The sequence below is a fragment of the Oryctolagus cuniculus genome, chromosome 14 (genome assembly GCF_051225735.1).
Source record: "Oryctolagus cuniculus isolate XC-2025 breed Fujian yellow rabbit chromosome 14, ASM5122573v1, whole genome shotgun sequence".
NCBI lineage: Eukaryota > Metazoa > Chordata > Mammalia > Lagomorpha > Leporidae > Oryctolagus > Oryctolagus cuniculus.
The window spans coordinates 36420157-36434975 of record NC_142880.1 but is presented as its reverse complement, the minus strand read 5'-3'; the positions used below and the strand labels follow the sequence as shown (position 1 = coordinate 36434975).

Sequence of the window (14819 nt, the reverse complement as noted above, 5' to 3'; positions counted from 1 at the left end):
GGTGGGAGGCTTCATCTGGCCATGCATGGAGCCAGCCAGGACAGCTGTTGACCTGGAAGAAGCTGAGGGGTTAACTTCACCCTTTCAAGAATCAATATCCAAGTATTTCCACTTACTTTATTTTAAAGTGAATGTCAGTGGGTGAAAAGAGGACTTCACTCCAGGCCGTTCTATAGCTTTCTATTAAAATACAATCCACATGTGGGATACAAAAACTGAAAGTACACTGTGGTGAAGCTGCACGGTGTGTGGCTTTTGTAACCCAAGCTACGAATGACCTATCAATGAGACATTTTCCTTTGCTTAGAGATGTTCTCAAGGTCAGTTTTATTCAGTGAACAAAATAACTTAGGTAAATGTATATGACTAAGGTGAAATGAAGCACATGTAAATATACAGAAATGAACCTTTTGATAAAACAAGAGGCACAAGTTTTCAAGGCCTACAATTCTGCCATATTCAAATAAAGACTCCACACACACAATGAAGAGAAAATCTCTAATAATTTATTGACTTCCAGTTTCACATTGTGAAAAAAAAAAACTTTTACAAAACCTCAAAAATGTAGTAGTAGCAAACAAGTACATACGAACATGAACATTTTACTTCAACTTATACGGGGTTTTGTGCGTGAATCATATACTCAACAACCAAGAGAGGGATATTATGTGGCTCTAATCACTCTTATTCAGACAGGTGTCAAGCCGGGAGAAAAGGGGCTACACAATTATACCAGAAGTGGAAGGCTGCCCTTTGTTGTCCGTTACTACGGCAACCAGGCCTCAAAATGAGAAGAACCCTCCCTGTCTTACGCCAAGGTTTTTGTGTGTCCTGTGCTGTGAATTGTATTTGCTTCAAAGTGTTGGACGTTTCACAGGGTGAGAATGGTCAAGTAGGGAGCCCAAATGCCCACATCAATGCAGAGAGTGGGAGTCCAGAAAGTTCCCCGCAGGCTGGGGGCCCACCCTCACCGCGGCTCCCTCTGGCTCTCACAGAGTCATTAACCGAGGATTCAAGGACAGACCACAACTTTGAAACAGCTGCAGAAAATCCAGCCTGCTTTCAGAAGCCACTCGCTGACATCCATCTCTGGTGGATTTGCATCCTAAGCTACAGGGCCCGCACTGCTGCTGGGTAACCATGCCGCTGGGATTGGATTAGACATTGGCACTGCTCAGAACACATCCAGGGACCAGCAACGGACTGCTGCCAAGTACAAAGATTCTTTTAGGCCAATGGTTCATTTCTTTTGGTCCCACTATATCCATGGCACACACAGACACGTACAATAAGCCTAACGCACTAAGGTGGAGAGAAACAGTAAGGATTTATCCATCATCAGACAATGCAAGCACTCACGATGTACGAGGATGTTGTCAGTCTTAAACCTTATTTTCTAAAATACAGCTATGTGAGAAACACCGACAAAAGCAGTTTAAGTTGCACACTTTGGCCTTCCCCAGACAGCTTTGAGGAAGCACCTTATTTGGGTCTAGCACTAATACCTATCACGGCACATGTTTAACAAGCAAGCACTCAAACTAGCAAAGAATGTATTCACAATCGAGTCCCGGCTACACCGGGAAATCTCAATAGGGGCCACTGCTTGCAATTTTTTGGTGTTTTGTGGCCAGATATGTGTCACTTCTGGGCACCAAAGAGATTTTTTTTAGAGATTCACCTAAAGGTGGGCGCTAGAGTATACACTGTACCAGTATGAAGGAATTAGAGGACTTCTAGCTAAATCGTCCAGCAGTAAGAGAGAGCACTAGGTCCAGGTCAAGGAAACGTGGATGGTGACTTAACTCACATTAGTGACACCTGTTTTTCTTGTTAGCTGTGGTTATGGCAAAGTATTCTCAGGGGGGTAATAAATAGATAAATAAATAAACTTTGGACAATGACTTTACCTTGTGCTCTATATACAGAATGATTCCACAGAATTTTCCAGGATGTCAGGATATTACACAAAGAAAAAAAAAAAACTGTAAAGCGATTTGGTCCTTTCCACATTTCAGCAGCTGAAGTTAGGTGAATCAGATGGGAGGGAGCAGGGCAGAGAGAAGGAGCCCCCTGTACCCCATCAGCAATCAGCCTGACCCTATCTCAGGAAACCCCATTAAAAGTCGGTGCATCTAAGAAAACAGACCTCCGCGGTTTACTCTGGGATGTCTTGTAAGCCTTCCCTGTCTTGGCATTTAATCCCGCCCTCCCCCCGCCCACCCCCACCCTCCAGTTAAACTCCAAATTGTAACTGAAAAGTTTTCATCTTTGTGCGGCAAAGCACACCTCAACAACCACAAAATGTGCAAAACATACAACCATTCACACAGGTCCCTGCACGTGCGGACCACGGTGAGGCATCGCTTCAGCATGCAGGCATCAAACAATAAATAGCTAGATCTGTAACACATTCTTAACGCTAAGGGAAAGTTTACAGTCATTTATAAATAGACAAGAACATCTACCAAAAGGCTCTCAACAACAGCCCCCTTGTTCGGAAGCCTTGCTGGGGAGTGCACAGTCCCTGGAGGTGCACGGGGAGTCGGTGGTCCCCGTCCTCCAGCCAGCTCAGTCAGTGTCCCCCCCGACCCCCGGACGGCAGCTGGTGTGCAGCCTTCAAGCTCGCTCTTCAGAGAGAGGCGACAACCATTTCAAATTTTACACACAAATGGCGGAGCCCATGGAAATCAAACGCTGAATATGGTACAGCAAGGGAAAAGGTCCAGCTTTTCTCTCCCTTTGAGGGGCTGATTAATGCTGACATTAATCCACAATTACAAGACAAGGACTAGATCACAGTTCATTCATTCATATTTAAACCATGTGCTGCTTGCACTGGAAACTCCCACCCCCCCTCCTTCATGTCCAGTTAGAACATTTACAAGGTGCAGTGGATTTTACTCAAGTCTTGTAGCAACTTTTCTGTTTTCTTCCTCTTCATTAAACTTGCCTTCCTCTCCAAAGTAGAAATCTCATGCTGTCTCGTGGAGTGAGCTAAAATAGGAAAAGAAAAAAAAACACACACAAAAAAAGCATGAAGGATTTGTATGATTTTTTTTAGTAGGACGTTTTAAAAACAGTTAAACTCAAGACAGAGCTGGATATTGCTTCTAAAGGTCTTAATTACACATCCAGTAGGAAATATGCAAAGATGGTAACTTGCCTTAAGCGCACATACATGTGCTTGCACACATGCGGGCTGGTCTGACCAGGAACAACAAACGGTGTCTAAAGGATTTCCAATTCTTTCCCAAACATGTGAGGGGGTCTTCAAAAGTCCATGGAAAATGCTGTCTTATGGAACTCAACTGTGTTTTACACCAAAATAAACTTTATCTTTTAATCCCATTCTCCACAAACTTTTTGAAGTACCCACATCACACCTGGCCACCTCGATGCTATTATGCATCCCAACATTCAGGAACTTCATGTCTGTGGTTAAACAGAGCCACTGTAAAGTGATCACTAGGGGGCCAGTGGGAAGAGATTCCTGTGCAAAACCTCCTTGGCCACGTACCATAAAGGACTCCAAATTAAATTTATTCACCATATAAGGCAGATGTATTAATCCTCTTATTTAAATGCATCTCTGCTATTCATTATGGCAGAAATCAGTCTCGCTTCCTTTCACATAACAATACACCAGGCCTCCACAGCCCAAGGCTGGACTTTATTCTCAAAGTTCATTAGTCCACATTTAGGAGACTACGGGCTAAGCTATGCCAGCGCTATTATCTACAGAAGCCACAGGCATCGAGCCTGCGTATAAACTCTGAGTGCTGCCGTGAGCAGGAAGCGTGTGCACCGCACAGGAACTGGCCTTTGCCCGCGGTGCCCACCCCTCCCAGTTACTAACTTGAGTTCACAGGGGAATTTTGCAGAAGGTATTTGTCTTTAAAGCTTTCATCCTGTCTCTCCTGGGTCGTGTTTCCAGCCCTAGCACAGGAATCTACACCCCTACCGCTCTGAGGACGCACAAAGGGAATCCCGGAGTGCTCAGTGCTTGCGCTGCTTTTTTCTCGCCTTGCCTGTGTGTGTGCAGAAGTCTGATTCATTAGTTGTTTCCTTTGGCTGTTTCGTAACAGTGATTCAAGCCTTCAAGGCATTCCTTAGACTATGGTGTCACCACCCCACCCCCCACCCCCACCTCCCTGTAACCTATATATCAACATTAGGCCAAAAGAATGTGGCTTGTAGGAATACAAAATTTCAAACTCAAAAGAAAAACATACACACACAGATCTGAGGGAGAAGCAGCAAAGCTAATCAAGGTTTAAAGGGTTGTCAGGCTGGGGGGTGTCACACAGCACCATGAAAATAGAGGTAATCAAAGTAATTTCCTTTCTGCGCCTCCCACCCACTGACAGAGCAGCAGGAGTTACAATCTCAGGGTGGAGGAGCTTTAGACAGAGTGAAAACTCCTTGGAAACTGCATTCATTCAGTTAGCACCTCCCTTCGGAGAGCCAAGGGAAGGGTCTGTGGCCCCTACCTCCCCAGCACCTTCTCCAAGTCACTCTGTGGGCCTGCAGGTTTTCACACCGTCCTGTGTGTGGTAAACCTTAGAAATCTGAACTGACGTTCCTTCTGTGGGAAACTCAAAGCATGGCTTTGATCTGGCCCTTGAACAGCAGCAGACCTGCCCCTGTCAAACTTCATTTTTATGTGCTCGGCTCTCACTGGCGGACGGAGGGTGAGGAGGGTGTTGTTTCCCACATAACCCAGACTGGCTCTGCTTCCCGGGGACCAGAAGGAGAGGGTGAATTCGGGTCTTTGCCAACATACTCTCTGTGGCTGAGACAGAGGGAACTGAAACTGAAGAATAAAGATGACAAGTAAACACAGTCCGAGAAACTGAATGTCCCAACCCACGCAAAGCCAGTTCCACTGCTGTGTCTCGGAGGAGGTTAGGGTTTATTTGAAGGAAAACTTAGAAGGGTATTGACCACAATATGGGCCCGGCATTGAGCAAGGTATTTCCACCCTTTTTCTCTCCACCTTCTCCTCAATTCACCCGTGTCTAATTGGGATGGATCTTAGGGGAAGTACGGTTCAAACTACTCACTCCACAGAGAAGCAGCCTGGAGACCAGGGTTCTAGACCAGAGGGTGCACATGGTCAGTCTCCTCTTTCACCCTCAATTTCCTTCCCCTGCTCCCATGATGCCAGTCTCCTACTATTGTTTTCCATGTCACTGGCCATTTTATGGCGCTTCTCTGCAAATATAGTCAGTTCTGGACTAACACCCAACTTAGTAGCTGTTAATTGATGCTTTTGCCGACGAGGTTCTTTCAACCTGCTTTAGCGTTGAGTCACACATTCATATCGCCAATGAAGTAACCATGTTCAGAGCTCTTGTTTGTTTAGGATTACTAACATGCCAGCAAGGCTGCAAAAACCAGTTTGGTGTGGGATGTTGTTGGCCCAGTGGCTCCCCAGAAAAGATTTCCGACTGTCCCAGCTCCTTTGAAGGCATGCATTCTAAGGCAACATTGCATTACTAAGAACTGCTAACTGTTAAGAGGCTGAGGAAATATACAAGTGAAAAACGTAGATGAGATCTGGAAAGCCAATTTTAATGATGTTTGTAAACAAACTGCAGGAGACAGAAGAAACAAGTTACCTTGCAAATACTCCTAGGTTACTGTTTTTCCCCTCTCAATTCACCTTTAAAGGTGTGAAGCACACCAGGGAAAAGAGAGCCAAAAGTTCGCAAATAATGAGTTTCTTTTCATTGTACTTTCTCCAAAGCAGTTATTTCCTTCTCTTATTAGGAGTAGCAAGCCCATGAATCACCAAAACAAATCAACACAATCTGTGTCCTGTGTGCTGCGCTTACACATGCTTATGGGGCTCCTGGGCCCATCCTAGGAAGGTTTGATAGTAGTAAAGTAGCCTGGAGTTTTGTGAGCACTGAGCTGTGTTGGTCTACACACTGGAGCCAAGGGTATTAAATACTCTTAAACACACAAGACAACCACTGTGTACTCAGATATGACACAGAAACACAGCTCTTGCTAGTCCTGATAACCGCATCAGCCTGAGTGATGAACTCTGAAAGCAATCAGGCAGTTCAGGGGGCTCCGTTCTGCACCTCACACAGGTCTCTGATGTGCGGGCAACATCTTCCAAGGGCAGACCTAGATGCTCCTCTGAACACCCTGAAGGAGCTGGGTTTTTTTGAATAAAGATATTATATAGACTAATAGATAATCTAGGAGAGAATAATCTATGAATGAATAATATCATAATGAAGATTTTCAACCTTATTTATTCCCAAAAGTATTTGAGGAAGCAAAATTTGAATTGCAAAGAGGTTATCTTCCGGGTTGCCTATATGAAGCTCAAGCTTATCAAGTCTGGGTTTAGCATGATTCTCAAGCATTTATGCTCTGGGTTAATTTCTTTTATTTTAAATGAAAAAAATCTTTTTTCAGAGACATAGAGAAAGTTTCCTTCTGCTGGATCAGTGCTTCCCACAGTGAGTACTGGCTAAAGTAGGAGCAGGGAACCCGGTCCGTGTCTCCCACATGAGTGGCAGAGACCCAAGTACTTGAGCCATCACCACTGCCTTCCAGAGAAGTTGAAATCATGAGTAGCTGGGACTTGAACCCAGGCCTTTGGATATAGGATGCAGGTGTCCCAATCTGGTGTCTTAACCTCTAGGCCAAATGCTCGCCCCTGGTTGATTTATTTACCTCTATGACCTTGGGCAACCACTTACCCCCCCACCTCTCTCTCTCTCTCTCTCTCTCTCTCTCTCTATATATATATATATATATGTTTTTTTCCTCTGTAACATGAGGCTGGTAACATCATCCCACGGGCCTGTGGTCAGGATGAAATGAGATGATCCACGAGGAACAAATAGCATGGCTCCAGGCATACAGGAGAGGTTGCATAAACACTAGCTGGCACCGGCTATCAGAATCACTGGAAAAACTTCTCTTAAAATGCTGGTTCCTGGGCCCCACCCTACACCAAATAAAGCAAAGTCTCTGGGCTGGGCAGTTTTTGTAAACCTCTTCAGGGGACCCTGAGCCTCAGTAAACGCCAAGAACTGCTGACTTAGGTTATACGGCTGTGGTCAATAGGAGCATTATGTTCTGGAGGTACAAGCTCTCTGTCTGAATGGCTTTTATAGGACTCCTGCAGAATAAGCTGTGGATCAGGTCTCACTCCACATGTTGGACCTAGGCCTCGAGCCTACCTGCATGCAGCCTTCTGTCTGGAGCTAAACTGGCTTCTTACCTCATGCTCACTTCCTTCAGGACGCCGGTCACCTAAGAAGGCAGATGCTTCCAGGTGCTGACAAACGCCGTAGGGATCAGTGAGTACGGGACGGTGGTGATGCTGCTCCACACGTCTAACGTCGGATCATAGCAGTCCAGGGTCTTGCATCGCTGAATGCCGAAGTAGCCTCCAACCACGTAGAGTTTGTTTCCGGAAGCCACAGCGTGGCAGCTCATGCGTTTGGCTGTCACGTCTCCCACCTTGGTCCACTGGTAAGTCTCACTGTTGAATTTGTAAGCAGAGCAGGCAGAGAACTCTGTGTCTCCTCCCATAATAAAAATCTGGTTCCCCAACACAGCTGCTGCTGTGTAGCGCCAGGGCTGGGGACAGGTGGCCGGTACCGTCCACCTGTTTTCACATTGATCGTAACACTGAACCTTGGGGAGCTTGTCATGACTGACACTGGTACCCCCAAAAGCAAACAACTTGAGCTTGGCACTCACGACAGCGGCATTGCTTACGCCCTCGCGGAGTGGGGCCACCATGGTCCATTTGTTGGTTGTGGGGTCATAATGTTCTACTTGCTTTAGGGAGACCGACGGGGAGGCTGGGAGACAACCCGTAGCGGCCGTGTGCCCCCCGACCACATACAGGCAGTGCTTTAGTTCAGCAGAGCCATGGCCAAACCTGGCCACCAGCATGGGGGCAGCTTTGGACCACTCCTCGTGTAGGGTATCGTAAACCCAGACATCTTTTGAGACTCCGTTTTCAGACCCTCGCCCCCCAGTAATGTATACTTTGCAGCCAATCGCACACGCGCTGAACTCTTTTCTTGGGCTGGGAATGTCAGCCTTGGGAATGATTTCTTTGGCCTTCTGGTCTACTAGATACAGCTTGTCACACATGAAAGTCTGCCCCCCCAGGAGAAAGAGGGCATGGCCGGTTTTCCGAGGCCGGGCACAGAGGCTGGTGACCACACCGTCGTTCTGCAGGATCTTCAGCTTGCACCTGATGGCCTCTTCCACGATCTCCTTGCTCTTCCTCTGCTTGGTGATGAGCTCTTCCATGGCCACGTTCTCCATGAGATAGATGGCCGGCAGGAGTGCCAGCCTCACCGTCTGCAGCAGTTCTGGGAGGTAGCAGTAACGCTTCTTCAGGTCGTAGCTGATCCAGTTAATTGCAGACTCGTACACCAGCCTTTCATCTTCTGTCTCCAGCTCCTCACTGGACAGGAGCTGCACGACCATGTCCTGAGGCAGCTGGAGGAAGTCTTCGTTCTTCCGGATGGTCTGGAAGTTGCTGAGACACATTCTCCAGGAGAGCTCGTACAGCTTGGTGCACTGGTGTGCGTCGGACAGCAGCAGCATGCCCAGGCAGTTGGTGGGGTGCAAGTTCTTCTCCAGGAACTCGGCACAGGCATCCCGGATGTCCTCAAACTCCAGCATGTCACCAGCCTCCAGGAGCGATTCTGCATTCTCCTCGTTGATGATGACCCGGGAGGAGTACGCATAGTCGAGGAGAAGCTCTAGGACTTCTGGGTGGATGGAATTGTCGAAGTTCACCTCGCTGTCCTGGCTCTCTTTCAGGCCGCCGCTGAACATGGCTTCGAAGTAGCGGCTGCATGCGGCCAGCACTGCCCGGTGGCAGGGGAAGGTCCTATTCCCCGCATGGAGGAGGACGTCGGTGAAGAGACGCTGCTGGCGTAAAAGGTTGAGGTGGGTGAGGACGCTGTCGGCATAGGAGGACTTGTGAAACAGGTAGATGTTGATGGAGCCGCTGCTGGCCCTGGACTTGCGGTTCTCATGCACGCTGACTGACATTTTGTTTCCACTCCTAAAAAACAAAGCCACACCTTTGAACAGGATGCTCTGAAAAGCAGGACAAGGGCAACAATCATCCTGGACAAAGAAAACAAAACAACTTGTTGCTATCTCGAGTGCCAATGCATGGCCATCCCAGTACAAGACAATGACCTGGAAGGGAAAGCTTTCATTTAAAATACTGCTGGGCCATAAATCATACACTGTTAAAAAAAAAAATCCCCGCTTAAAAGCAGGTTCTTCTTGGAAAACCTGATTGCCAACTTTGTGGATACTGAGGTCCTTGACTATGTCAGTCAGGGAAATCCAAGAGGAGTGAAGTCTCCTTATAGCTCTCTGTCTCAGTCCAACTGATTCACTGCAGGCCACTTAAAATGCCAGGGCTCCTGCTCTCGTAACGCCAGCATGGGCACCAGCTTTAATGCCCTATGCAGCACAAAGCCATGTGTAAAAAACAGATACCTACTAATTAATTCCATTAAGAATTCCTTTGGGGCCGGCGCCGTGGCTCACTAGGCTAATCCTCCGCCTTGTGGCGCCAGCACACCGGGTTCTAGTCCCGGTGGGGGCGCCGGATTCTGTCCCGGTTGCCCCTCTTCCAGGCCAGCTCTGTGCTGTGGCCAGGGAGTGCAGTGGAGGATGGCCCAAGTCCTTGGGCCCTGCACCCCATGGGAGACCAGGAGAAGCACCTGGCTCCTGCCATAGGATCAGCGCGGTACGCCGGCCGCGGCGGCCATTGGAGGGTGAACCAACGGCAAAAGGAAGACCTTTCTCTCTGTCTCTCTCTCTCACTGTCCACTCTGCCTGTCAAAAAGAAAAAAAAAAAAAAAAGAATTCCTTTGGTACAATCCAATCTGCCAACATACACAGTAAATGGCCAACTTCTGCTATGGTCTAGACCTTTATTTCAATGTTACAGATAATTTCTAACCAGACAGCTCTACCACTACGGGATTCTAAAAGCACCCCGAGATAAACACGACCATATACTGATCGGTGAGCCTTAGTGGATGCACACAATAGATTCTGGCCATAGTTGCCACCCATCTTTCTTGCTCTGGATAGCTTCCAAAGAAGGATTTGGCCCACACAAAAGGAAGAATATTTTGAGTCGCATACTCGTGAGTGCTGTTTTCTGTTCTTCCTCCCTTATACCAATTCTTGGAAAAACAGTTGCAAGAACAAAGGATCAACCTACCCTTCTCTTTTGATTAAACAGTACATTAGCGGGACTGTGTACCTGTAAATGATGGTACCTGCATACAAGAGTTCAAAATACAAACAGTGCTTTATTTAAGTCAAAACATACACACAGGCACACATATCTGTGTGTGTGTATCACCAGTCACTGTTAATTTAGGGCCACCCTATAATTTATTTGCTGACTGAAGTGTTTTCGTGGGTCTGCAAATTGAAATCACAGCCAAACCTGAAGCTCTCCTTTGGCTTTCTTCAGTACAAAAACCTAAGGCAAACATACAGGAAACGCCTATCATTTGTCTTCAAAAAATGCATCACGGCCCTGCTCCCTTTTTAACACTTCCCCTGTCACTGTAAAGGAATAAAGTAATAAAGCCCTCAAGAACCCGCCTGTCAAAGGATTCCTAAGCAGGGTAAAACTGGGTGCGTGGTTACAGTATCTGTTCCAAACACAGCCATTCAGGTATTTTCAATGGATGTCCCAGGAATTAGTAATAAATGCAACCGGAATGGCTTACCACAGAGTCATCGGCTAGAATGTGAAACTGCACTTTCCTGACCAGCTGTGAGGCACACAGCACAGAAGGGAAGAGCCTAGAACACAATAAAGGCAGGTGCCTAACATGCCTCAGACAAGCCACATACCATCAGGTGATGCAACTTGCTTTCCTTTATTTGGGGCATGTAACTTTTTGGGCTGGGTAAACAGGGCTTAGTGGAAGAAAGTAACAAGAGTCCAAGAGTCCTCCAGTAGCCAGGGAGGGAAGACTTTCTTTACAAAGAACCAGAAGCCTCCACAGTGAGAAAGCTTAGGAAAAATGACAAGCAGCCAAAGGTTACTCCCACTTCAGGCTAAGCCCCACTGTCTAGTCCATTTTAATGCACTGCAGAAGAACCCACCTGAACCTCTGTGAATGCACCAGGTACCCAAAGTATTATAGCACATATTAGCATCCCTGATGATCCACCACTCCTGCAGCTGTCACTTGAATTACTTACTTTCAGCTTGAAATATTCTGAGGAACACTGTGAGCCTAAACCTCACAAGATGATCTAAACACTCCTGTGTAGCCAGCTGAAGAAGGGAGCCCAGTGCCATGGACTCACGCTGGACCACCAAGGGTTTTCCTGCATATTAGACTCCCGGTGTACACAACAGTTACAATTCAGTTTGCATTTCAGAAAACAGTTTGCTTAAAAGACCTCAGGATACAGGATCTGCATCTCCGGGCTCTGCTCCTGTCTTCCAGGTTGGCCCAGAGAGCCAGAGGCAAGACACTAGCCTGTCATCTTGGATACCATCCAGATGGAAAAGCATACCACAGTCAGAATCTTAACATTCTGGCAGGAATGTATGATTAAAATAAAACATAAACGCGAAGGCTCAGGGGAAATGACTTGCTTTCTGGTTTAGAATTATGCAAACATGAACATATCAGGAGACAGGACTGAAGCCACTAAATACACCTTCATCAAAAAAGGAATCATCCTTGCAGCATTTTTTAAAGCCCCCAGAGACATATTTGCATACCAAGTGAGTGGCGACGACACGCACACATATACTTAACCTGCGTCTACAAAGGCAGAAAAGGGCTGCTATTACTGTGAACATCAAAAGGGCTTCTAGTTACAGTACGCTCGGTTCACGCAGTGCTTATGCAGGCTCCCTGTCTCCCACAGGCCAGCAGGCTCTCCAGATTTTCAACCTGATCTCGACCCAATCAAAGGAGAAAGCGGGCAGATTTTTCTCGGACTTCTGCGTCATTGCTAACAATGGGTCAACATTATAAAAATCTTGTTCACACACACAGCTTTCGCCATATAATCCTCTGTAATAGTCGAAAGGCTACTTAACTCGCCGGCCAAGCCCGTGAGGGCAACGCCAAACTCCAAGCCTAACAAGTTCAATGTTTCATCTCTACCCCGCCCACCGATTCCTATCCTTTGAACCTGGTAAGGGAACACCAAAAGCCGACTGCTCGCACAGGAAAAACACTAGTTTTGCAGAAACCAGTTTTCATTCATTTCCTGCAGACATTTCTACCCCCCCCCCCCGCGCCCGTGAACGCGCTCGCACCAGGGGTGTCTGGTTCCAGCTCTCCCCCGAGACCGGTAGGGCGCAACGTGGGCAAACCAGCCCTCGTGCTGAGCCCTGGAGGCCGCAGACAGCGAGACTGATCTTATCCCTGGCTAGGCTCCGCGCTTCCCCCCGCGGCTCGCCGGAGTTTCACGCTGCGGAGAGGAAGCCGGCCGGCCCCTCCGGCGATGCCCTGCTCCGGCTTGCTGTGGTAGAGGCAGCGGCGGGCATCGGGAACAGCTCCCCCAGCCCACGCCGGGAGCCCAGAGGCCCGGCGCGTCCTCACCCCTCGCGAACACACCCCCCGCAGGCCGGGCGGCACCCGCAACAGGTCCCAGGCAGTGGAGGAAACTTACAGCGCTGGCGACTGCCTGGAGCACGACCGGCTGAGTGCTAGCCTCGGTCACGGGCGGGGAGCCGACGAAGCGGGCGTCTCAGTCCCGGGAAGCGGCGGTGGCGACTACCCGGGAGAAGCGATCGCGCATGGGGCGCCCGCCGGGGAGAGAACCGCGCCGGAGGCCGGCTACCGCTGGCGGCTCGCCTCGGCCTCACGGTCTCAGGCCGCGGACCCTGTGCCCAGGACCCGCGCGCAGCGTCTCCCGGAGCGAGTCTTGGGAGGGCAGAGCGAGCCTGCGGCTGCAGGCACCGCGGAAGGAGGCGGGCTGTGCACTGGGGGAGGGAGCCAGAAAGCGCCTTGCGCCGGGCGGCCGCCTGGCGTCTAGACCCGGTCTCCACAGCGCCACCACCGCGCCGCCGCCGCCGCCGTCTCCCTCTCTCTCCCGGGCCGAGAGTCTGCGCCCGGCCACCGCGAGCCGGGCTATAAACGGCGCGGCGGGGAGGGGTGGAGAGAAGGGGGGGGGGCGCGAGTGCCGAGACTGACATGGGGCTTGGGGGGGGGGGGGAGGAAGCACATTAGCGCGGCGTACGGAGGAGGAGGGAGAAGGAGGAGGAGGCGGAGGAGGGAGGGAGGAAGGGGGGAGGAGACGAGGAGCAGGGGAAGAGTGTGTCGGGGGAGTTAACCGGGAGAGGAAGCCAGGGAGGGGGCTGCGGGCGGTGCAGGGAAACAAAGCGGACGCGCTCTCAGCCTTTGGCAGCTGCAGCTTTCGAGGGCCGCGAATAAAACAAGTTTCCGGGGTCGAAGTGTCTGTCTCTCAGGACCAGACTGCTGAATGGATCCCCTGGGAACTGAGCGACCCTCCGCAGGGGAGCGCGCCCCGGGCTGCCAGCGCCCACGAGATGCTCAGGACAGGCTGGCCGGGGCGAGTGGGTGTCCGCGGCACGCGCCCTGGGCGCTCACAACCAGCGCGCATGGGTAGGACAATCGGAGGGGGCACAATGACAAGGGAAGGCGCTGCAGTCTGCACACTCTGGGCACTATGCGAGTCTTGCAAGCTGGGACTAGGGGTTTCTCGCTGGCACGCGGCCAGACTCGAGCCCCGGGCGCTTTCCCGTTGTCTTCCTTCCTCACTCCGGACGGGTGCGGCGCTCGCAGCCGGACTCTGCTCCACGCCTGGCAGGAGCTGCAGCGGTCCGGGCTCTGTCCCGCGGGGGCGCGCACCACGTGCTAGGCAGCCAATCGCTGTGGCCGCTTGATTCAAAGCCAACTCAAAGGAGCTACCACGCCAGCTCCTCTCCGTAGCGTTAAAGCCTCCATTCCCTCTGTCCGACCAGGCCCCTTCTGTTTTTTTTTTTTTTTTTTTTTTTGTGGGCTGGTGGTGCTTGGACGGCGTTCAGTAGAGAAGTGGCTCGGGCACGCATTTAATGCTCCGCGTGCCAGGAGGGAAAGGCACGGCACAAAGTAGCTTCCCGCGGCGATGCCTTTTTATTGAATCCTGTTTTCTTTTTGCGTTAAGTGCTTGCCTTGCCACTGGGAATAAAGTATTGGAATAATAAGGTCTGGGACGACCTGCATAGATTCCTGGCCCAACCCATCCCCCTCCCGTTTCACAGGTGAGAAGACTGAGACCGAGGAAGGTGTGCCGCGCTTGGTCCCCACTCCAGGGTGAGCGCCGCACTGCCGCGTTCACCCCTTCCTTCCCCCTCCGCTTCCACCGCTGCAAGCTGTGTGTAAAACACCGGCTGCGGAAATGGTTTCCCATGGCCAAGGATGCTGCCCCTGGCGCTTTCAACAGTCCGGAGGCCTCTGCAGTCCAGGACTGTGGGTCGCTTCCTCTAATCCTACTCGCCTCCGCCCGCATTAGCTCCTGGAAGTCTGGCTGAGAAACCGCGCTCCTTGCGAAGACAGACAGTGCCCTCTGAAGTCCTTTGCTAGCATTAACTAGTCAGCCTCACCACAAGCCTTAGGAAAAAAAAAAAGTTTCACGTTACATTTGGTTATGCACAGCCTCTGCTGGAGACTTCCACCAAGTCAGAGATGGCCAGATGGAGTCCCCTGAAGAACCACGTGCAGAGCGCCTGGGAGCGGTAGAGTGGAGAGGGGAGCCGGGAGGGCCGGTTCCTAATGGGGGCTTTGGGTGGACACGCTGCC

The 14819-nt window shown here is 50.1% G+C and overlaps 1 protein-coding gene across 1 annotated transcript; it reads right to left on the bottom strand.

The window, feature by feature from the left end:
- Nucleotides 1-484: 484 nt before the first annotated feature.
- On the bottom strand, nt 485-13127 carry ENC1 (ectodermal-neural cortex 1). The gene is made up of 3 exons (XM_002721113.6): nt 12688-13127; nt 7253-9067; nt 485-2997 (listed from the first exon to the last, which is right to left on the bottom strand). Exon 2 carries the CDS (start codon nt 9052-9054, stop codon nt 7285-7287), a length of 1770 nt encoding a protein of 589 aa, XP_002721159.1. The 5' UTR covers nt 9055-9067; nt 12688-13127; the 3' UTR covers nt 485-2997; nt 7253-7284.
- Nucleotides 13128-14819: the final 1692 nt, after the last annotated feature.

What these genes read in the sequence shown, in the direction of transcription:
- ENC1 (XM_002721113.6), bottom strand. Translation starts at nt 9,054, where the DNA reads ATGTCAGTCAGCGTGCATGAGAACCGCAAGTCCAGGGCCAGCAGCGGC.